At 45.8% G+C, this 23,483-nt stretch overlaps 1 protein-coding gene across 2 annotated transcripts in view; it reads right to left on the reverse strand.

The window, feature by feature from the left end:
• Positions 1-23,400, reverse strand: part of DYNLT2 (dynein light chain Tctex-type 2) — a 53,199-nt gene extending 29,799 nt beyond the window's left edge. Inside the window, exons 1-2 of one of the 2 annotated variants that reach the window (XM_075597040.1) lie at positions 23,251-23,400; positions 4,762-4,986 (exon numbers count right to left, since the gene is read on the reverse strand). In XM_075597040.1, the coding sequence (XP_075453155.1) occupies positions 4,762-4,986; positions 23,251-23,256 (231 nt within the window). In that variant the 5' untranslated portion in view covers positions 23,257-23,400. Of the gene's footprint in view, positions 1-4,761; positions 4,987-23,172 lie in introns of both variants that reach the window. The other variant, XM_075597039.1, reaches the window with a different exon arrangement.
• Between the last annotated feature and the right edge of the window lie 83 nt (positions 23,401-23,483).

The following is a 23,483-nucleotide window of genomic DNA, read 5'->3' on the forward strand; positions in this document are numbered from 1 at the left end:
TTCGGCGAGTCGACATTGCCCCTTGAGTGGAAAGAGTAGCTGACAACCCTGTTGAATAAACGACGGACTGTGTTCTCCATGAGTGAGATGGATGTGGGGTGCAGTCGCAGCGCCCAACATGCCATTCGACTGAGTGATGCCACCCCAACCCGGGAACGCTCTCGTTGTATCGCCCCGCGGGATGTGGGCGATGTGAGGAACGTCATACAGGAAATGGAGACCGCTGGGATTTTGACGGAGTCTCGGGGCCCCTACGCGTCACCCATAGTGGTGGTGAGGAAAAAGAACGGATCCGTACGACTGTGTGTTGACTATCGAACCCTGAACAATCGTACGATACCGGATCAGTACAACCTTCCTCGCATTGAAGAGATCCTGAATGCTCTGAACGGAAGCCAATGGTTCAGCGTGCTCGATCTACGATCCGGGGACTATCAGGTACCTATGAATGCAGAGGATCAGGAGAAAACAGCCTTCGTCTGTCCCCTGGGGTTCTACAAATTTACACGTATGCCCCAAGGTATATGTGGGGCCCCTGCTACCTTCCAACGACTGATGGAGAAGACTATCGGGGACATGAACCCACGGGAGTGTCTCGTCTACCTGGATGACATCATTGTCTTCGAAAGAACTCTGGAAGAGCATGAAGAAAGGCTGCTTAATGTGATAGACCGTCTTGGGAAGAAAGGGTTGAAATTGTCCCTAGACAAGTGCCGGTTTTGTCACACCTCGGTGACCTACGTGGGGCACATCGTGTCTGCTCAAGGGATCGCATCGACCCAGCCAAAGTAGAAGCGGTCGTGAACCTGCCGTGTCCCGAGAATGTCACAGAACTACGATCCTTCCTGGGGTTCTGTGGGTATTACCGTTGCTTTGTGGAAGGGTACTCTAGTAGAGCTAAACCCCTGAACAATCTGTTGAAGATATACCCCGAAGAGACCGGAAGGAAGGCCGTATCGGCCCGCCAACCGTTTGGTGATAAATGGACGTCTGAGTGTGAACAGGCCTTCCTGAAATTGAAGAAATGTCTGACTGAAGCGCTGGTGCTTGCGTATGCTGATCCCGAACAACCATACATTCTGCATGTGGATGCCAGTCTCAATGGACTGGGTGCCGTCCTGCACCAGAAGCACCCCGAGGGGCTTTGGCCTGTAGCCTACATCAGCCGCAGTCTGATACCCAGTGAACAGAGATACCCCGTCCACAAGTTGGAGTTCCTGGCTCTCAAGTGGGCGATCACCGAGAAGCTTCACGATTACCTTTACGGGGTTACGTTTGAGGTAAGGACGGATAACAATCCCCTCACGTACATCAATACCTCGGCCAAATTGGATGCAGCAGGACACCGATGGCTGGCAGCTCTGAACAATTACCGCTTCTCCCTGAAGTATAAGCCAGGACCCTTGAATGTCGGGGCTGACGCCCTCTCCCGACGGCCAGTGCCAAATGCTACTCATGATGATGAGGAATGGGAAGAACTCCCAGGACCCGAGGTGCGAGCTATGTGTAGCACTGCCGCCATCGTCAACGACCAAGTGGCCTTCTCAGAATTAAGGGTTGCAGATTCATTGGGATGCCAGTCGCAGGCTGTCCCAGCCGCCTACTGCGATCCAAAAGGAATGAACATAACGCATGATAAAGTGCTACGGTGGAAAGATCTGGTAGACTACCAAATACGAGATCCTGTCGTTAGTATCATTAGGCAAGCCGTTGAAAAGAAGAACCCAGCCCTTCTGAAGCGTGCTCCCAATGACTTGGTGGCCTTGCTCATGCGGGAAGTCGACAAATTCGAAATAGACAACTGCTTACTCTATCGGGTGGTGCAATACCACAACAAGCCGGACAGGCGACAACTAGTCCTTCCTAAGAACTTGCAATACATGGTGTTGAAGTCCCTACATGATGAGCATGGACATCTCGGTATCCAAGGGTAATGAATGGTTATCTATACCCTCCAAGTGGGACAGATAAACACAAAAAGAATTAAACAATTTAATAAAATTCAATAAATGTCTTTCTTATCTTTGCTGGGATGAAGATTCATCCACCTCATCCAACAGGGGCACCAACTCTTGACCCACAACGCAATAATCCTCATTAGCATGATGTGAAGGAGTCCACGATCCTCAGTTGCTTGCAGAGGAGGCCCCATTGAGTAGATCTTCTTTTTTTTTTGCTTAAGCAAAAATGAACCAAGCAACTGAGAATCGTGGACTTCTGCACATCATTGCCTGGTGGAGCCACAGTCTGATGAGGAGGATGAAGCTTCATCCCGGCAAAGGTAAGAAATGTATGTATGTCTTTATTTATATAGCGCCATTAATGTACATAGCGCTTCACAGCAGTAATACACGTGTCAATCATATAGCTAACAAATAATATAAATAACATAATGGGAAGAAGTGCTTCAGACATAAAAGTAACATTTAGGAAAAGGAGTCCGTGCTCCAAAGAGCTTACAATCTAATTGGTTGATAGGAAGGATGAACAGAGACAGGAGGGCATTCTGGTAAGCGCGTCTGCAAGGGGCCAAAGTTTATGTATGCGGTGTAAAACTATCACTCATAGAGCTACTCATATGCTTCCTAAAGCAGGTGTGTTTTGAGTTGGGTCTTAAAGGTTGATAGAGAGGGTGCTTGTCGGATAGAGAGTAAGGGCATTCAAGAGGTGTGGGGCAATCAGTGAGAAAGGTTTAAGGCAGGAGAGGGCTTTAGATACAAAGGGGTAGAGAGAAGACATCCTTGAGCAGAACGCAAGAGTCGGGATGGTGCATAGCGAGAAATTAGGGCTGAGATGTAATGAGGAGATGAAGAGAAACATATTGATTGTATTTGATTAAATTGTGTTTTTTTGGATGCCCATTGATTGGCAATATGTGTAGCTATGCCCCTTTGAAAGTATAGATGACCACATTGACAATCAATGCATTTTTTGGCAAATGTTTGTTTTCATTTTATTGTAATGTATTTCATTTTGTGGATACCCATTCATTGCCATTGTGAGTGGTACAAATACTTTTGATACAGTACCACACAAGAGGTTAGTGTACAAAATAAAGCAAATTGGACTCGGTAAAAATATTTTCATCTGGATTGAAAACTGGTTGAAGGATAGACAACAGAGAGTTGTCATAAATTGAACTTTTTCAGGTTGGGCTAAAGTTGTGAGTGGAATACCTCAAGGATCGGTACTGGTACCCCTGCTTTTTAACTTGTTTATTAATTACCTTGAGGTTGGGATAGAGAGCAAAGTCTCCATCTCTGCTGATGACACTAAAAATTGTGTAAATCAGGATCTAATTTCTCTCCAGAAGGACTTGGATAGAATGGAAACATAGGCAGGTAAATGACAGTTGAGGTTTAATATAGATAAATGTAAGATTATGCATATGGGAAACAAGAATAAACAGGCAACTTAAAAATTAAATGGGGATAAATTAGGAGAATCCCTTATGGAGAAGGATTTAGGAGTGCTTTTAGACAGTAGGTTTAGCAATAGTGCCTAAAGTCATGCAGTACTGTAGCTGCGAAGGCAAACAAGATATTATCTTGCATTAAACAAGCAATGGATGGAAGGGAAGTAAACATAATGATGCTCCTTTATAAAGCATAAGTAAGACCACGCCTTGAACATGGAGTACAATTTTGGGCACCACTCCAAAGAAAATACATTATGGAGAAGAGCCACCAAATTAATAAAGGAGATGGATAATCTGATTTATGAGGAGAGGCTAGCTAAATTACATTTGTTTACATTAGAAAAGAGGCGTCTATGAGGGGATATGATAACTATATACAAAAATATTGTGGGGCAATACAAGGAGCTTTCAAAAGAACTATTCATCCCAATGGCAGTACATAAGACACAGGGTCATCACTTATGGTTGGAAGAAATGAGATTTCACCAGCAACAAAGGAAATTATTATTTTATAGTAAGGGAAGTTAAAATGTGGAATTCATTACCCTTGGAGATTGTGATGGCAGATACAGTACAATAGATATCTTCAAAAACAGGTTGGACATCTTTTTAGAAAAGAAAGGTATACAGGGATATACCAAATAAGTAAACATGGAAAGGATGTTGATCCAGTAATCTGATTGCCAATATTTGGAGTCAGGAAGGAATTCATCTTTCCACTAATGAGATAACATTAAATTATATTTCACTGGGGTTTTTGTTTGCCTTCCTCTGGATAAATAAGTATAAATATAGGATAAGTATCTGTCGTCTAAATTTAGCATAGCTTGAACTTGATGGAAGAATGTTTTTTTTTTCAACATCATCTACTATGTAACTAAGATGAACTATGACGGGCTTAAAGATTTTGGTCGATCCAATGAAGTGCAATGTTTTTTATTTTTCATGTTATGAAATAAAGGGCCATTGACCAATACATCTAATATATTTCACCAAATTGGGGCAGTTTGGATGTGTAAGTCCAGATCTGACACTAAGAACATGATTTTCCAACTGAGACTAGAGTTCTGATAAATCAAATATGAGGTGCAAATGTAGTTCAATAAATAAACTCCATTGGAAAAGGGCAAAGATCTGGAATATAAATGTGAAATCAGTGAAATAATTTTGTGTTGCCTATTTCTTGTAATGCATGGCTTATTAATAGCTCTGGACGAGTAATTAACCAATGAATGTCACATGTTTCTGGAGGCAACGAGGATTTACTTAAAATAATAAATGTTTCTGAATGTTCTGTCTAGTTTGGCTGAAATATTTTACACAGTTAACAAATGTTAAAATACCTGTAGAATCTGCTCCATTTTTCTTTTTACTACACGGGCTACAAATTTCTTTCTGGGCTCCATTTTGTATGTGTTGGAGTACCTCAGTTTAGCTAAACTGGGCTTCCATATGACTGACTCAATTTTTCCTAGCTCATCTTGAGTGTTCTCGTCGCTGGCACCAGGGTCTGTGCAAACTACGTCATGTGAGAAATCTTTCATCTTCTCTTTTAACAAATGGGTATACTTTTGTGGGAGAAAAAAAATCAAATGATAAAAATTAATTATTACTTTATCTCTTATTCACACAACCAATGTTAGACCCTAATACTAGGCTGACATTTCAAATCTTGCTGGAACCCACTAAGTATTACAGTGGCTGATGTTTACAATTATTGTCATCCAGTTGAGAAGAATATTTTCCACAGGATACAATCTTTTCTATTTTCCAATGATTGATTTGTTTAACTGCACTGCTTCTATAGTATCAAATCTAGTGTTACTCAGTATGATGATCTACTAACATTGCCGCCGAGGCAGGATGTCAGCCTCTTCCTGAGCTTATTGATCTCACCTGATTTGTCCCTTTATAAGACTTCCATTTCCCTCTCCTCGCCTGTGCAAGGTTCTGTTTACCTAGCCTCCTGTTGAAAGCATTGTCCTGCCTGCCTTGTTCCTTGCCTGTTGCCGAACTAGCTCGCCTTGACCATTCTGCCTTTCTCCAGCTGTGAGCTCGGAACTGTGGCCACTAACATTCTTCCTCTCTCCAGCCTTGACCCCGGAACATTGACTATCCTGCCTTCTCCTGCACTGACCTCGGACCCCACGATTCTACTGCCTCAGGATTCGGATCCCAGGTACCGGTCGGTCTCTACTCTCCACCTCTGCCTAGCAGGTCTGTCTCCCGGACAGTACAAAGCAACGTACACTGCCATAACACGTTGCACAAGCCATACGCAATGGACCTGGCAGAGGTGGAGAAGGACGTGTTCCTCCAGGGCTAACTCTTGGGTAAGCACTAAACCCACCTGGCTACGTTGGATAGTGCATTAGCTGGCATCGCCAACACCTTGCAATCCTCTCTACTCACTCTCTGTGCATCCCCGGATGATCCCTCTTTGGCACCCATTCCTCCGGCCCAGTAAGTAGCACCCATTCCAGTGGTTCTCAAGGAGCCAACTATTCCCAACCCTGAACATTATGCTGGCTCCCCCTCTGGCTCCAGGGGGTTCCTGAATCAATGCCAGATCCACTTTGATTTATAATCATCCTCCTTATACATATAAGGATATACATCATCCTTCAGTTCCCATCGCTCTCGGGTGGCATTTATCATATCTCTCCTGGCTGGTGAGGCTCTGGCATGGGCGTCACCTTTGTTCATGACTCTGCAGCCTTCATCCAGGCTTTCCGAAGGGTCTTCGACACTCCAGGTCGGGCAATCACTGCCGAAGCCACCCTTATGACAATTCAACAAGGGAGTAGCCCGGTAGGCCGCTACGCAGTTGAATTCCTGACATTGGCTGCGAAGACTGACTGGAATGAGGGAGCCCTGAAAGGAGCCTTTCGGCAAGGTCTCTCCGAAAGGCTTGATTAACTTACCTGCAGACACATCCCGGCAGATCTAGAGAGACAGATCGCACTCTGCATTTCCTTGGACATCCTTATCCTAGAGAGGCAACAAGAGCATAGTCTGGATCTGCAAATCTTGTCAGTTCTACTAGAACCTCATCCTCCGAACCCCCTTCCGGCCCCAACTACGGTTAAGGAGGAGACCATGGAGTTGGGGGGTATGTGGCTGTAGGAGGAAACTAAGCACCTCAACAGATACGACTGGGCTGTGTCTCTACTGTGGCGTGAAGGGATATATAGCTCGATACTGCCCGAGGAAGCCAGGAAATGCCAAAGCCTAAAGAAGGGAGAGCCTTCTCTGGGCACATCTCATTTCTGTCCTCCTTCTCCCTGCCATCTGATGTTACTCATCTGCCTCTTCTGGCAGGGGTGCTGCGTGTCAACCCGGGCATTCGTCGATTCAGGGGCGGCAGGCTCCTTCGTGGACCGGGCTTTTGCTCTTTGTGTCGGTGTAAGAAATCCGTTCCTGGTTTTGGCTGGAGCTCGCTCTTGCAGAGTTGATGAGCTCTTAGACAGACCTTCCCTTGGATTTGCAAGCACTATCACCTGTGCTTGCAATCACTGCATCTCTGTCTCTCTGCTCTGGCATTGGAGGAATTCCCACACCCCCTGTCTTGGAATTGGCTATCTGCCCTTCTTAAACTGGGCTTTCCCTTTTCCTCATTGCTGAGCATAACCCAAGATTCACTTGGATGTAACTGTGTTTGCCACAAGCTACTTTGCCTTAGCCTTGCCTTGTTCATGAGACCTGCTGCATTCACCCCAGGCAGAGGTCTGCTATTTGGTTCCTGTACTGAAGCACTGGATCCCAAGTGCTTGTCTTGCCTTGTTACGGAGACCTGCTGCATTCACCCCAGGCAGAGAGGTATGCTTCCTGGTTCCTGTGCTGAAGCGCTGGATCCCCAGTGCTATCCTTGCCTTGCTCCTGAGACCTGCATTTTCCCCTTGCAGAGACCTTATCATGGGCCGCTCCCCGCGCAGAGGCCATTCCCGCACTTCAGCTGCTACGCTGAAGCAGTGTGTACCTGACTTCCTGTTGCCGAACTCCAGCCTGGACATCGACTACCCGACCGTCTCCAACCCTGGCGTGTCTATGGATTACCCTGGCTTCTCCAACCCTGACCCTGCTACGAATGACTACGAACTGCGCAATCCAGAACCGGCTTCGTGGTCTAAGGTCGGTGTATTCACATCCCCAACTCAGCCCCGCTGTCCGGTCCTGGTTTGTGGCGAGCACGTCCGTTACAGTCTGCATTCCTCTCAAAAAGAAATATTCTCCCCAGGCACAGACATTATTCTGGGACTCCCATGGCTGCAAGTCCATAAGCCACGGATTGACTGCTCATCAGACCAGGTGACAGCATGGGCCTCCTACGGCATGGGCCTCCTACAAGTGTATGGTGATCCACACTCCTTGGTGTACCATCATTGCTTCAGAACAGAGGTATTGACAAATCTAGCTCCAGCATACCAGGCTTTTCAGGGCGTCTTCAGTAAAAGGCAGGAGGAGAAACTACCCCCTCATTGTCCTTTTGACTATCTCATCGATCTGCTACCTGGTACGGTTCCTCCTCAGGAGCAGACTTACCCTTTGTCGGAACCAGAGACTGTAGCCATGAAGGCCTATATCAAAGAGAAACTGGCTCACAGATTTATTAAAAGTTCCCCCACAGGTGTGGGCTTCTTTTTGGCCAGAAAAAAGATGGGTCCGCAAGACCCTGTATGGACTAGACTACCGGGGTCTTAACAACATTATGATTACGAATCCATACCTGCTCCCTCTGATTCCGGAACTCCTCGATCGCGTTTGTAGCACAACCATCTTCTCCAAACTAGATCTAAGAGGATTCTATAACTTGGTCCGAATCAGGCAGGGGGACGAGTTGAAGACTGCATCTAACATCATGAGTATCTTCGTCATGCCCTTCGGGCTATCTAATGCCCTGCAGTTTTCTGCTGTGGAAATTGGAACCATGTTTTATTGGTCCTTACAGGATTTACCAGAGAGTGAACGAAGTGTTCTTCCAGCTTGAGCTCCCTGCATCACTCAAGATCCCTTCCACGTCTCCTTGCTGAAACCGGTCATCCGGAACTCTACCCCCTCCTTCTCCTATTTCCATGGATGGTCAGCCAGACTATGTCGTATGTCTGAAGATTTTGAACAACCGTATCTCGAGATGGTCCCTTCAGTACCTGGTTGACTGATAGGTGAACATCCCAAAGAGATGAGTTGGGTCAAGGCATCTGATGTCCACACTCCTGCCTTGGTCAAGAACTTTCACAGGGGTTTTTCTGCCAAACCCACCCCATTGCATTCGGAGTCTGCCCCTAAAAGGGGGAATTCAAGGAGGATCAACGAACATGGCTGCGGGGGCAAGACATCTGCCTCTACCAACACGGCTGCTGAGGCCAGAAGTCAGCCTCTTCCTGAGCTTATTGATTCCACCTGACTTCTCCCTTTATAAGGCTCCCATTCCTCTCTCCTCCTTGCCTGTGCAAGGTTATGTTTACCTACCCTTCTGATGAAAGCCTTGTCCTGCCTGTCTTGTTCCTTGCTTATTACCGGACTACCTCGCTTTGACAATTCTACCCCGACCTCGGAACTGTGACCCCTACCATTCTGCCTCTCTCCAGCCCTGATCCCAGAATAGTGACCATGAGTATCCTGCCTTCTCATGCCCTGACCTCGGACCCCACGATTCTACTGCCTCAGGATTCGAATCCCAGGTACGGGTCGGTCTCTACTCTCCACCTCTGCCTAGCGGGTCTGTCTCCCAGACACTACATAGCAAAGTTCGCAGCCATAGCACTCAGAATTTTAATATGTATTTAAAAAATGAAAGCAAATTAATTCAGTTATAACAAATCTTGCACATTATGATACATGCAGTAAAGAACAAAGTGCGTGCTGTCCCAAAAGAGTTCCCTTTATTTCCAAGATAGGCGATTAACCCTCTGCTGCTCCTATTCTCCCGTGATCAGCGGGGCTAGACCAGAAAATATACAACAAAAAAAGTGAGCAAAGAGAGAAAAACACAATAAGTCAAAATTCATTAAAACTTTTATAAAAATGACTAAATAACACTTACATAATAAAGTAGGATTATGCAGATCCAATCATCCCCACATGAATTGGGGGCACGAGGTTAGGGTCTCACAAGTCCACAACACATGGATACAAGTTGGAGTATAATCTAGTTCCCACTGCTAGATTTTAAAGCTGTGGATATGGCTGCAGTCCGCATACTCGTTGAGACAAGGGGATGATGGTAGCTTCCGAGCGTCCGTCATCACGGCTCCTCGTAGCTACGTGATGACTTCACCTTTACGTGTTAGGCCTTTAGCATTACACAAGGTAACAGACGGGATGCCGAGAAAGATGCTGTAAAAACAGTCCAGACTGCAACTTCACTACGCTAGGGTAGAATCCCCGCTGATAGCTCCTGGTAGCTGTCCTCAGCCAAAGGGCAAGCACGCTGAGATAGCCTCCCGTGACCACAACGCGTTTCGTAACACCATACTTCATCCGACGAGGACAGCAACCAGGAAGTATCAGCTGGGATTCTACCCTACCCGCCTAGAGAGACTCTCGCCACTGGCCCTGCCACCGCCCACGTGATGCCGTCGGTGGCGCGCAGCACGCATGGACTGCGCGCGGGCGGGGGGCGCATGCCAGCAAACAGATCCTGTCTTCCCTGCATCTCACCACAGCTGCCACGGACTCATTCCCCACCTATCACAGTACTGCTTACTGGTAAGACTTTCCCCTGCAGCCTTGCTATTGGTTCCTGGTACTATAAAAGCTCAGTCAGCCCCTTGGCAAGATGGCTGAGCACAAGACTCCATTCAGTGTGGTGCTGACTGCAATTCCTGCCTCCTTGCTTTGTACCTGTGTCTCCTGTTCCTAGCTCTGTCTTGTCTGACCTTGGCTTTCTTTGGACTCTGTACTTTTCTACTACTGACCCTGGCTACCAATGTCGATTCGCACCTCTCCAACCCCGACCACGGCAAAGTACCTTCTACTATTCTGACCTCTATAACCCCGACCCGGTTAACCACTACAAATCTACACTCCGGACGCGCTCTCACGGCTTGAGGTTGGTGTTTTGTCAATCCCCACCTCGGCCCCGCGGTCATGTCCTGTTTGTGGTGAGCAATCTGTTACACTAGGCTAGCAAACTCCCACTGAAGACAAGGGCATGGACGGGCAAAGTGATAATATCAACGCATATTAATTGGACACAACTATGGACAATATAAAAACAATTAAAAACAGATAAAAGACCATCAGAAGGTGAAGCAAATAGCTAATGTGCATAGAGAGACCTGAATGAATGAGGAAAATGTGGAGACCATTCGTCACAAGGGGCAATCCCTTCACTGGAATGGGTCATAAATATCAGGGGTTTATAGACAGCTTTCCAGTTGGGTTGCCACCACTCTTTCAAAAACCTTCCCTAGGAAAGGAAGATTTGATACAGGTCGGTAGTCACGCAATCTGGAGCTAATGAAGACTTTTTTTTAGAAGAGTTCTGATGACTGCTTTCTTCAGCGGTTCAGGAAAGATCCCCATCAGCAAGAGCAAAGGACTATTTTGGCAAACACTGGCCCGATTACATCAACACAGCCTAAGAAAAGGCGTGTTGGGACTGGGTCCATGTCACAGGAGACCAGGTTTATCAACACCTTTTTATACCGGGATCATGGATTGAGCAAAGCAAGGAGGTAAAATAAATTGTAATTTATTTCAGTAAAAGACATACACACAATGTAACACAATTTACAGGGTTAACACACTTACTGGGAACAGGGCAAATGAATAAATCTATCCTTTATACGAAATTCACAAAAATGAACACTGTAGGAGCCCTTTCCAATGACCGGGAGGTACTCACGAAAGTCCTGGAACTGATTTCGGCATGCAATCCCAGCCGCGACCGCTACGTTCTCAAAAGCGGGACTTTAGAAAAATTCTTGAGTCAAAATCTTTGAAGCCAGCTCGCTTCTATTCAGTAAAGAGCATCTTTAAATTTGCCGCTATTGGTTTGGAATCTGTGCTCCTGATTGGCTACAAGTCTCCTTATGGGTTTCAGCGTCTCCTTCACCAATCTTTACAGCCTATCAGAGCGTGGGAATTCTCCTGCCAGCCAAGCACGATTTATCGGTATTGTAAAGCCGGGAGGGCACCTTTTTTCATTCTGCAAAGGGGCATGCGTCAACCTGGCACCTCTACCTCTTTGCATACTGAGCCCACCCGCTGTCCATGCTCCACAAAGTCTGGGTTCTGGCAAATGGTGACCGGATAGCCCTGTGTTAGCACAGGATGTGGGTACTCAAGCAGAAGTGCAGTACCCTTCCTGTTCCTTGGCTTCCCTGAGGCCTTCAAGTCCGGAATCTGCACAGACCCATAGGCACCAAGCTTGGTAGCCATCTGGTCACTCGGAATCCATGACTTGGAAATCCCAGTTCATTCACAGGTTATCAGTACATGCCCTATTAAACATAAAGTTTAATAAAATATACTGTCCTGTATCTTGTGTGATAAAATGTGTAAGTCCCTATTCTGGTGTCAGGGACGGAGTGAGGGAATATACTGCTTACACTCACTAGCCTCATTCTTGGCAAACTTTAGAAAATAACTTTTAAAACTTTTTACACACAAGAAATCACTCTCAGCTTTATCACATAGCTGGAGCACCCCCTGAACCCCTACACCAGGTTCAGGGTACCTGGGCATATATCTGGGCACCCCTCCTTATACTAGGGACCCTGTGTATGGTTGCAGGTATACATTAACCCCTTAATGCCCATTAACCTTGTCTGGATGATGCTGCAGCAGGAATCCTGGCCGTGAGTCGTAAGAACGTTTTCAGAGTCAGAGTTTGACCGGAGCAATGTGCTTGGCTGTATCCGAGAATCTCACTCGATTCTCAGATCCAACTTTTGGGGTATCCCATAACTCTGGAACACCCGATACATAGACACATTCTGTAAAGACTTTCTCCGGCAAACCCACGCTGAAACTTACAGCCTAGGAATCTCCCGGTCCCAGCACCCCAGGAGGGCAAAACACAAATAAATCCTTAATGTCGCATCATTTGCACAGTCACAGTAATGTATTTCTGACATCTGGGTCCAAGAGCTGACACTCTAGAACCTCCACACACAGATCAGGTGTAACCAAGTGGGCTTAACCTTTATTAGTGAGTCTGGTTAACCCCTTCACCGTTACAGTCCAAATCACAGGTAGTGGGACGCAACCCCTGGATTGTTTGCACAAGGTCTTCTACATCTAGATGGTCAAAGCGAGTCCATAAAGCCAGAGAACCTGCATTTTCATGCCTGGGACCCTGAATCTTAGTAAATTGTATAGTCAGGATCCCAGCCCTGATGGAGGTTACTTTATCAGAGAAGAGAGCAAAATCATCACTGTGAAAAGACTTCACCAGAATGCAGACATGCTGGTTTGCATAGCCTCTCCACGGTGTGCAAAAGCTGAGCTGGTCGATTGTCCGCTGCCATGATCTCATGTAACACGAACTCTGACGTCTTACTAGTAATTATGGACTGGTATTTCGCAATGTTGCTGGAGTTCAAGCTGGGGAAACACTGAGAGCCTCATTCAGAAAGCCTCGATAAGGCCCTTATTGAGCACTTATCGACCAAAATGGCTACTCGTATTCAGTAAGCCTCGATAAGTGCTCGATAACGGCCTGTATCGACGCAAAATTTTATGATCCAAAGAAAATCGCCAATTGAGCGGCGATCAGCCGCTTATCGACCATTTTCGGAAGGATCATAAACTCGCGCGAATCAGATACCCACGAGTCGGCTGTCGCGGCCTATCGCAGCCCTAAAAGGCGTTCTTCTCCCCAAATCCAATACACCACAAAATGTTGGTACATTGGTGGGGAGATGCCTCGATATGTCTGTACTTAGAAAAAATCAGGCCCTTTTCCTGCCTCGGATTGATGCCGGGCGTCTCCGGAGCTGATAGCCATTAATAGCAGCTCCGGAGCCCCCAGGCATGCATCCGATGCAGGAAAAAATGCATTTACAGCAACTTCATTACCTTAGCGGCTAACCGCTAAGGCAATGAAGGGGTTAAACACCCATGCCAGGCTTACTGTGGCTAGCGAGGGTGGGTGAAGGGGGAATTTGGCCCTTAGTGGCTTTTTAGGCCTTGCGGGGGGGTTGCAGGGGGACTTAACCCCTTCATTACCTTAGCGGTTAATACCGCTAAGGTAATAAAGGGGTTAACCCAACCGCTACACACCCGCAAGATCTAGACACCCATCCGTAGGGCTAATACCCCCTTCACCCATCCGTGAAGCCTAAGCACCCACCCCGGACTGACTATAACCACCCTGTACCCATTGAGTAGTATAGTGGTACATCATACCCATATAATAATAATATGGGCATGATAAGCCTCTATAGCACTCACTGGGCACCCTAATTACAATACATTAATACACAAGACACACAATAATAAAACATAACTAAACTCCAAAAAAACACACTTCACTAAATAAAAACAGTAGCCAGCTAATCCAATCAATACAAGCAATAACAACATCAGCAATGAATCAACAATCAAACCAATAAATTCCTAAACCAACTCAAAATGAATAGTAACACTAACCAAATCAAAACAATTAATTACTACAACATTAATGAATTTAAACAGTAAAATAGAAAAAAAGAAATTCTAACAATATCTGAAATAACCATAAAACGCAGTAGCTAACATAATACAACATTAACTAAAAACGAACACCAATCGCAAACATTTTATTACCATTAAGCATGAAAAAACAAAATCACATCCACATAATAAACTGAAATGAAAAAAAGCAACAGCAATAACAAGCCAGAAATGCCCCCCAAATATTGTCATAATAATGTATTAATCTGTACCCTAAAGTGGTACAGATTAATATATTATCAGTCAATGTGCCTCCCCCCAAAAATCAAAAACCACATCCAATGAATAAACCTGTAAAAAGAGACATTTACAAACATTCAATATATTACTTACCATTAGAAGCGGTGACCCTCCGACTCCCGGGGTAACAGGAAGCTCACGTACCTTGAAGGCCTCCAACAGTATCCGATGCCATCCGCCATGAAGATCCGGATCAGGTACCCAAATCTTCTTTTTTCTTTCTTTAATTACCTTCTTCTATCTTCATCTGTCACCGTTTCTTGATCTTCTATCTTCATCTGTCAATCCAAAAAGCCACATGGTAAATCCCAACCGAGGTTGTCTCGTCGTCTGCTTGGGCTCAAATGAGGCGTCACGGCCTTAAATAGGGCTTGTGACGTCACATTTAGCCTCAAAATGGTTTTAACAGCCACCTAATTGGCTGTTAAATCCTGGTTCCGACTTAAAATTTTTTTTTTTTACATGACGTCACTTAAAGGGAATGATGCCAGCCAATCAGAATGGCTGTGCTTCATTTGCCTTTAATTTGACGTCACTAAATCCAAGATGGCCGGTGTCACATGGTATTTCAGCCAATCAGAGTGTGGAATTGGTTCCCACGATCTGAATGGCTGAAATACCATGTGACGCCGGCTTCGTGACGTCATCTTAAAGGCAAATGACAAGGAAATCCTCACGGAGGTGTAGCGGAGCACAGCGAACAAAGTAGATAGAACCAATGGGATCGTAGCTCGGCGATTTTGCGCCATTCAATCATGTAACATAGATCAGCTGAAGGCGGGGGACTCCTATATCAGCAGTGCGGAAGCAGTCTGTGAAAATATTCTCTTCGATAAAGGGCGATAAAGGGCGACGGCCCGAAACGCGTTAGTTTTTTTACCCATCCCTAGCCATGATGTTGCTCATGGAATCAAGGATTTTTATATTTACCGGTGTCTAGCCCCCCTACTTTGTTCGCTGTGCTCCGCTACACCGTGAGGATTTCCTTGTCGTTCTACTACCAGCGTGATGCACGCTTAAGGAACTACTTGCTCTTCAAACCGTTAGTACCCCATTCCGTTTACTGCGGTCTGGGGGTTTCCATTGTACCAGTGTTTTTATCCAGGGGGACACATTCACTGTTTACTAGGTAGTCAGATATTTATTACTGACTATACCTATATATGCAGGTCCTACCCACATATGGAAGGAGGTACATATATGGACACGGATTATGAATGAACGAAAAGAGTTTTTTCCTTGCTGCTTTTATATTCATTGGATAGATATATATATATATATATATATATATATATATATATATATATATATATATATGCGACAAACCTATACATTTGCTCGCCCCGGGCGAGTGGATTTAACCCCCGGGCGAGTAAATATTGGCCCAAGCAGCACACGTTTGGTACTAGGTGGCGAGTAGATTTTTTTGTGTGGCGAGTAGATTTTTTGGTGATTTCTCAACCACTGTATATATATATATATATACCTATGCTTATAGTGATACCATATAGCTAAGCACGGTATCTGGGAACTCTGTTTCCTACCGAATATTAAAGCAAATGAAGCACAGCCATTCTGATTGGCTGGCATCATTCCCTTTAAGTGACGTCATGTAAAAAAAAAAAAAAATTAAAGTCGAAACATGGTTTTAACAGCCAATCAGGTGGCTGTTAACCATTTTGAGTCTAAATGTGACGTCACAAGCCCTATTTAAGGCCGTGACGCCTCATTTGAGCCCAAGAAGACGACGAGACAACATCGGTTGGGATTTACCATGTGGCTTTTTGGATTGACAGATGAAGATAGAAGATAAAGAAGATCAAAAAATGGTGACAGATGAAGATAGAAGAAGGTGATTAAAGAAAGAAAAAAGAAGATTTGGGTACCTGATCCTGATCTTCATGGCCGATGGCATTGGATGCTGTTGGAGGGCTTCAAGGTACGTGAGCTTCCTGTTACCCCAGGAGTCGGAGGGCCACCGCTTCTAATGGTAAGTAAAATATTGAATGTTTGTAAATGTCTCTTTTTACAGGTTTATTCATTGGATGTGTTTTTTGATTTTTGGGGGAAGGAACATTGACTGATAATATATTAATCTGTACCACTTTAGGGTACAGATTAATACATTATTATGACAATATTTGGGGGGCATTTCTGGCTTGGTATTGCTGTTGCTTTTTTTCATTTCAGTTTATTATGTGGATGTGATTGTTTGTTTTTTCATGCTTAATGGTAATAAAATGTTTGCGATTGGTGGTCGTTTTTAGTTAATGTTGTATTATGTTAGCTACTGCGTTTTATGGTTATTTCAGATATTGTTAGAATTTCTTCCTTTCTATTTTACTGTTTAAATTCATTAATGTTGTAGTAATTAATTGTTTTGATTGGTTAGTGTTACTATTCATTTTGAGTTGGTTTAGGAATTTATTGGTTTGATTGTTGATTCATTATTGATGTTGTTATTGCTTGTATTGATTGGATTAGCTGGCTACTGTTTTTATTTAGTGAAGTGTGTTTTTTTGGAGTTTAGTTATGTTTTATTATTGTGTGTCTTGTGTATTAATGTATTGTAATTAGGGTGCCCATTGAGTGCTATAGAGGCTTATCATGCCCTATAATTATTATATGGGTATGATGTACCACTTGTGACAGAAACCCCAGGATACTGAACAGTTTCTATCCTGTTTGGCCTGGGAGTGCAGCCTCATAATACATGCACTCCATCCCACAGTTTGGCAAGTGCTGGAACTGAGGGAGGAGGGATCCAGACCAGAGTTTGTCTGCTGCCTGATTTCTGTCACCTGTCATGCTAATTAGAAATCAGGTATTTAAGACTGATTTCCTGGTTACTCTTCCCTCTCCCCAAGAGCCTGGAGACAGGAAGGCTGCTGGAAGCAGAGAGGGGAAAAGCCTCTCCCCAAACAGGTTAAATCATTCTGTTCCTTTTTTGTCTAAAACTGCAAAGTACCTTGTTTTGTTGTTGGAAGTGGAAAAGCCACTTCAACCCTGAGTCAGGGAAAACCTAAGTTAAGTTATTGCTCAGGTGAGCAGCTTTTTGTTTTGCTGTGTTTCTGTTGTATGCACTGTGGCAGTCTCAGTGCCTGGGACTGAATAAACCAGGCATAGCCTGTTTAAAGGAACAGAACGTGACGCCTCATCATTTAACCTACCCTAAAAGACCGTGTTCTAACAGTCCCGGATAGACGGCGGAGCCCCGGAGTAAGCTGTTTGTCACACACTATACTACTCAATGGGTACAGGGTGGGTATAATCAGTCAGGGGTGGGAGCTTAGGCCTCCCGGGTTTGTATCGGGTCAGGGTGGGTTAACCCCTCCATGACTATAGCAGTTAGTAACCGCTAAGGCAGGCCTGCACAACTCGTAAAGCGAGAAGGGCCGAACTGCTCCAAGGAAAAAAATTTGGGCCGCACGGGTAAAATCATCATCATCAACTTTCCCATCATCTCTCCTCCAGCACCTCTCATCGTCATCCTCATATATCTCCTCCAGAACCCCTCACTATCAACCTTTGCGATACTCCCCATCTATCTCTCATACCCCCATCTCTCCCCCTCACCCACACATAATACTCCCTCTCCACATCAAACACACAATACCCCCCTGCACACCACACACATCACTCTCCCCCCTGCACCTCACATCATTCTCCTCCCTTGCACCTCACATCACTCTCCCCCCTGCACCTCACATTATTCTCCCCCCTTGAACCTCCAATCACCCCCCCTACACCTCCAATCACCCCCCCTACACCTCCAATCACCCCCCCTACACCTCCAATCACCCCCCCTAAACCTCCAATCACCCCTCCTGCACCTCCAATCACCCCTCCTGCACATGACCACCCCCCTTCACATCACCTCCCCTGCACATCACCTCCCCTGCACATCATCCCACCCTGCACATCCCCCCTCCTTCACATCACCCCCCCCCCTGCACCTCCAATGACCCCCCTGCACCTCACATCACCCCTCCTGCACATCACCTCCCCTGCACATAACCCCCCCTGCAGATCACCTCCCCTGCACATCACCTCTCCCCTGCACATCACCTCTCCCCTGCACATCACCTCTCCCTGCACATCACCTCTCCCTGCACATCACCTCCCCCTTCACATCACCCCCCCTGCACCTCACTCCCCTGCACCTCAACTCACCCCCCTGCACCTCACATCACCCCCCTGCACATATCCACGTTGGGAGCAGGGGGGAGGGGGGAGCGGCCCCAGAAGAGCTCAGCTGGCTGTTACTTCCCCCTCCGTCCCACGTTGGGAGCAGGGGGGGGGAGCGGCTGCAGAAGAGCTCAGCTGGCTATTACTTCCCCCTCCATCCCACGTTGGAAGCAGGGGGGGAGCGGCCACTGAAGAGCTCAGCTGGCTGTTAGTTCCCCCTCCGTCCCACGTTGGGAGCAGGGGGAGCGGCCGCAGAAGAGCTCAGCTGGCTGCTACTTCTCCCTCCGTCCCACGTTGCGAGCGGGCGGGGGGAGGGAACAGGGAGGGGGGGAGCAGGGAATCGCCGCCATTTTAAACTTTTTTTTAAATTTATTTCATTAACTGGCGCCCGGCCGGACTCATCGCAGGCCGCAGAAAGACCAGGCAGGCCTGCGCTAAGGTGATTAAGGGGTTAGGGGCCATTGGAATGTCTTTATTATGTACTGTATATGCTTTCTTGCTACGGAGGACAGAGGGACTTGCTGTTGTGGTAAGTATAACTGTATTTATTTACTTTATTTTTGTATGCTAATGCAGTGTTTAATAATGGGCAAATAATCTACAGGCATACCCCGGTTTAAGTACACTCACTTTAAGTACACTCGCGAGTAAGTACATCTCGCTCAATAGGCAAACGGCAGCTCACGCATGCGCCAGTAAGCACGTCCTGAACAGCAATACCGGCTCCCTACCTGTACCGAAGGTGTGCACAAGCGGGGAGACTATAGAGCCTGTTACAAATGCCTTATTTACATCAGTTATGCACGTATATGACGATTGCAGTACAGTACATGCATCGATAAGTGGGAAAAAGGTAGTGCTTCACTTTAAGTACATTTTCGCTTTACATACATGCTCCGGTCCCATTGCGTATGTTAATGTGGGGTATGCCTGTATTATCCATATCTGGACAATAGTTATTTTGCCCATTACTGTACTGTTTGGGTTTGGGCGGAGGGGGGGGCGTGTATTGATGTTTATTAAAATATTTATTAATATATGAATGAACTTCTCCAAGAGAGAAAGATGCGTCGCACAGCACAAAAGTAGATGAAGGCTGATGTGGGTTAAAAAGTAAGCTTTATTGCACAAGGTGCAAGCGAGTCCTCGACGCGTTTCAGCCTGGAAGGCCTTTGTCAAGAGGACTCGCTTGCACCTTGTGCAATAAAGCTTACTTTTTAACCCACATCAGCCTTCATCTACTTTTGTGCTGTGCGACGCATCTTTCTCTCTTGGAGAAGTTCATTCATATTGCTGCATCAAGCGTCTGCACGCTGAGTTCCTGCTGGCTTGCGGTTTCCTGCACCGAGTCTACCGTGACGTCATCAGGAAGTACTATCCAAGCCGCCGGTCAGGTGACCACCCTCCGCGTCCGCGGGTATCGGGTTGGCGGTGAAGAGGCAAGAACACGAGCGGAGACACCCTGACTTCGGCCGGGAGAAGCAGACACACCATACTGGGAAGACCCGCACAGGCTCTACAACCTACTACAAGGATTTACACGTGAGTTTCCCATGTCCCAACCTCATAGTGCTCACGGCGACCCGGCTGGGGGGAATGATTACACGCTTCATCTCACTATACTAAGGTTGTGTTTGGCCTGGGTCTAGAAGATTTATCTTATCTTTCACCAGCAGGACTTTGCTATACTCTGAGCGCCTGGAGGGTTAATCAGATGATTCACCCGTTTGTATGCTATTTATTAATATACATTTCTTTCATAGTGTAGCTGTGCAGGGGGTCTCCGGAGCTGAACCGCGTTGGTTTTATGTCCAGGGACCTCCTGCTTCCCGAGATACAGGCACCTCTTTGGGGTGCCGGTATCCCTCTGCATTGAAATGTCCCGCGTCACATGACCGGGACATTTCCTTGCATAGGAGATACCGGCACCCCATAAAAGGTGAGCAGGGGGTCCCTGGACCTGAAACCAACGCGGTTCAGCTCCGGAGACCCCCTGCACAGCTACACTATGAAAGAAATGTATATTTAAATAAATAATTTTCGGGTGACATTTCCACTGTGAAAGGCGGCTCTCTCTGCAACAGAAATGAATCGCCGGTTTAGGCCTTGTCAGAGGCTCGATGCTCTCGCTGGCAGCAACTCGCCCGTTTTGGGAATTTTGCTATCACAGGTAATCAAGCCTTTCTGAATACCGTGATAGCAACACCCAAAAAAACGTCATTTTAAATGCCCTGGCGATAATTTTTATCAACCCTCTCTGAATGAGGCCCTTAGACTTTAAATCTTGCAAAGATCCATGGGCCAATGGTTGTGCCGCAACATCATCTGTTGCTGCTACTAATTCATATCTCCTCCTCTCTCTCGCTCTACCACTTGCTCTTTTGACCCCATTTCCTCTCAACTCCTCAAACCTTTGCCCCTACTCTGATCCCAAAACTCACACATATTTTCAACTCCTTCCTCTACTCTGGCACCCTTCCCGTCTCCTTCAAGCACGCAACAGTTATACCCTTAATCAAAAACAACAAGCTTGACCCTACCTCTCTTTAAATTATCGCCCTGTCTTCCTCCAGCCTTTTGCCTCTAAACTCCTTGAACGCCTTGTGTTCTGTTACTCCATTTTCTCACCAACTACTTTCTCCTAGGTACTCCAAAATCTGGCTTCCACACTAGTCAGTCCACTAAAACAGCCATCACCAAAATAACCAATGACCTCCATGCTGCAAAAGACAAAGACCACACTTTGGGCATTTTACTCAACCTATCTGCAGCCTTTGATATTGTGGACCACCCTCTTCTCCTTTACATTCTCCATACTCTTAGTATCCCTAACAGAAATCTACCCTGGATTTCCTCTTACTTCTCCCGTTGCACCTTCAGTGTCTCGTTTGCTAATACCTCCTCCGTCGTTCTCTCTGTGGGTGTTCCCCAGGGCTCTTCCTGGGACTTCTCTTTACACACTCTTTAGGTGACCTTATCACATCTCAAGCGTTCAAATTTCGCCTCTATGCTGATGACACACACATTTACCTTTCAACTCCCCATCTTACATCTGCTGTACAGACCAAAGTCTCAAAAAAATATCTCCGCTATATCATCCTGGATGGCCCTCAACTGACTCAAACTTAATATGTCAAAGACAGAGCTCCTCATACTTCCTCCCAAGCCTGCCCCCTTCTACATTACTGTTGGCAGCATTATTATACACTCAGTATCACAAGCACGCTGCCTAGGTGTCACATTTGACTCCTCCGTCACATTCTCAATGTAGCTAAAACCTGTCATTGTTACCTCTGTAACATTGAAAAGATATGCCCTTTCCTCTGTCCCTCTACTGCTAAAACTCTAACGCAGGCCCTCATACTCTACCGTCTTGACTACTGTAACCTCCGGCCTTCCTGCCTCCCCTACAATCTATCCTAAATGCTGCTGCTAGAATCACTTTACTCTCTCCTAAATCGGTCTCAGCGTCTCTCCGGTTGAAATCCCTCTACTGACGTCTTATTAAACGCTGTATCACTTCCACAATTATCCTCACTTTTAAGGCTATACACTCTTCTGCCCCATATTACATCTCAGCCCTATTGTACACTTGCCCGGCTCTTGCATTCTGCTCAAGGATGTCTTCTGTCTACCCTTTATGTATCTAAAGCCCTCTCCCACTTAAAACCTCTCACTCACTGTACCCACACATCCGGAATGCCCTTCCCATCAATATCCGACTGGCATCCTCTCTCTCCACCTTTAGGACCTTTCTTAAAGCACACCTCTTTAATAAAGCATATGGGTAGCTCCGCTGGCTATTACTATACATCACGAATGCACTTACCAGAACACCTTCCTACTGTCTCTGTAAGTTCTCCCTATTTACCACTTAGGCTACGCTTATAGTGCCGGCAACGGTGACGACAGGCTGTGGTCGCTGGAAAAATCAATTTGAGCTGACGTCCAGCGACTGCAACCAAGCCATCACTCTGTCGCATTTACTATAAGTGCACGCGACTGTGACAATGCATTTGTTTCAATGCCCCGTCGCTATAAGTGCAGTCTTAGATTGTAAGCTCTTTAGGGCAGGGACTCCTTTTCCTATGGTTACTTTCATGTCTGAAACGCTTATTCCCACCATGTGTTATATTATTATTATGTCACGTGTGTTCCTGCTGTGAAGCACTATGTACCTGGATGGCGCTATATAAAGATATATTGTATATACATACATACATACATGGTCATATTTGATTCACCACGAGGGCCACTAGCAACAAACGTTATTTGTTTTTGGAAAATACTGTATTTATCTGTGATTTTAAGCACCCTATAAATTGTTGGATTACCAGCATGTTTGTAGACAGGGTTACAGACCTGTTAAATCTCACAGGTAAATTGGCAAATCTCATTTATCTGCAGACAATATTCACTAATTCTAGCACCAGTGATCTGCCAACATTGCATGTCCTCCATCTCTTTATGAAGTCACTCATCTTCTATTCACTATTTTATTCTAATCTATATTTCTATTAACCCAGAACCCCCCAGTCTCAGTTATTACATATTACAATCTGGGAAAACAGCAACTGCACACTATAGTAGTAGTGGCGAGTGATGTGAGAGATATAGGGGAGAGGAAGCTGCAGACATGTCTGTCCTATGAGCTCCAGCCTCACCGAGTCCGACTCAAACATGCTGAGCCGGCGCTTTCCAGTTGGTTGGCTGCTGTTTGGCGGCGCAGATGATGTTTTCACCTCCATTGTACGTCTCTCTCTACCTCACAGACACGTCTTTACCACCCGGTTGAAGACTAGTGACTACGCGGTCGTTAACGTTCACACCCTTTTGTACTCAGTCGCGCGCGCGACATCTGCTATGGAAACGACTTTGTTTTGGTAACCGGTGACGTCACGCAACGCTTTAAAAAAAAAAAAAAAAAAAAAAAAATTTAAACGAAAGTGATTGGTCGGTTTTGGACAGGTGATGT

Source organism: Ascaphus truei, chromosome 4, assembly GCF_040206685.1.
Source record: "Ascaphus truei isolate aAscTru1 chromosome 4, aAscTru1.hap1, whole genome shotgun sequence".
NCBI lineage: Eukaryota > Metazoa > Chordata > Amphibia > Anura > Ascaphidae > Ascaphus > Ascaphus truei.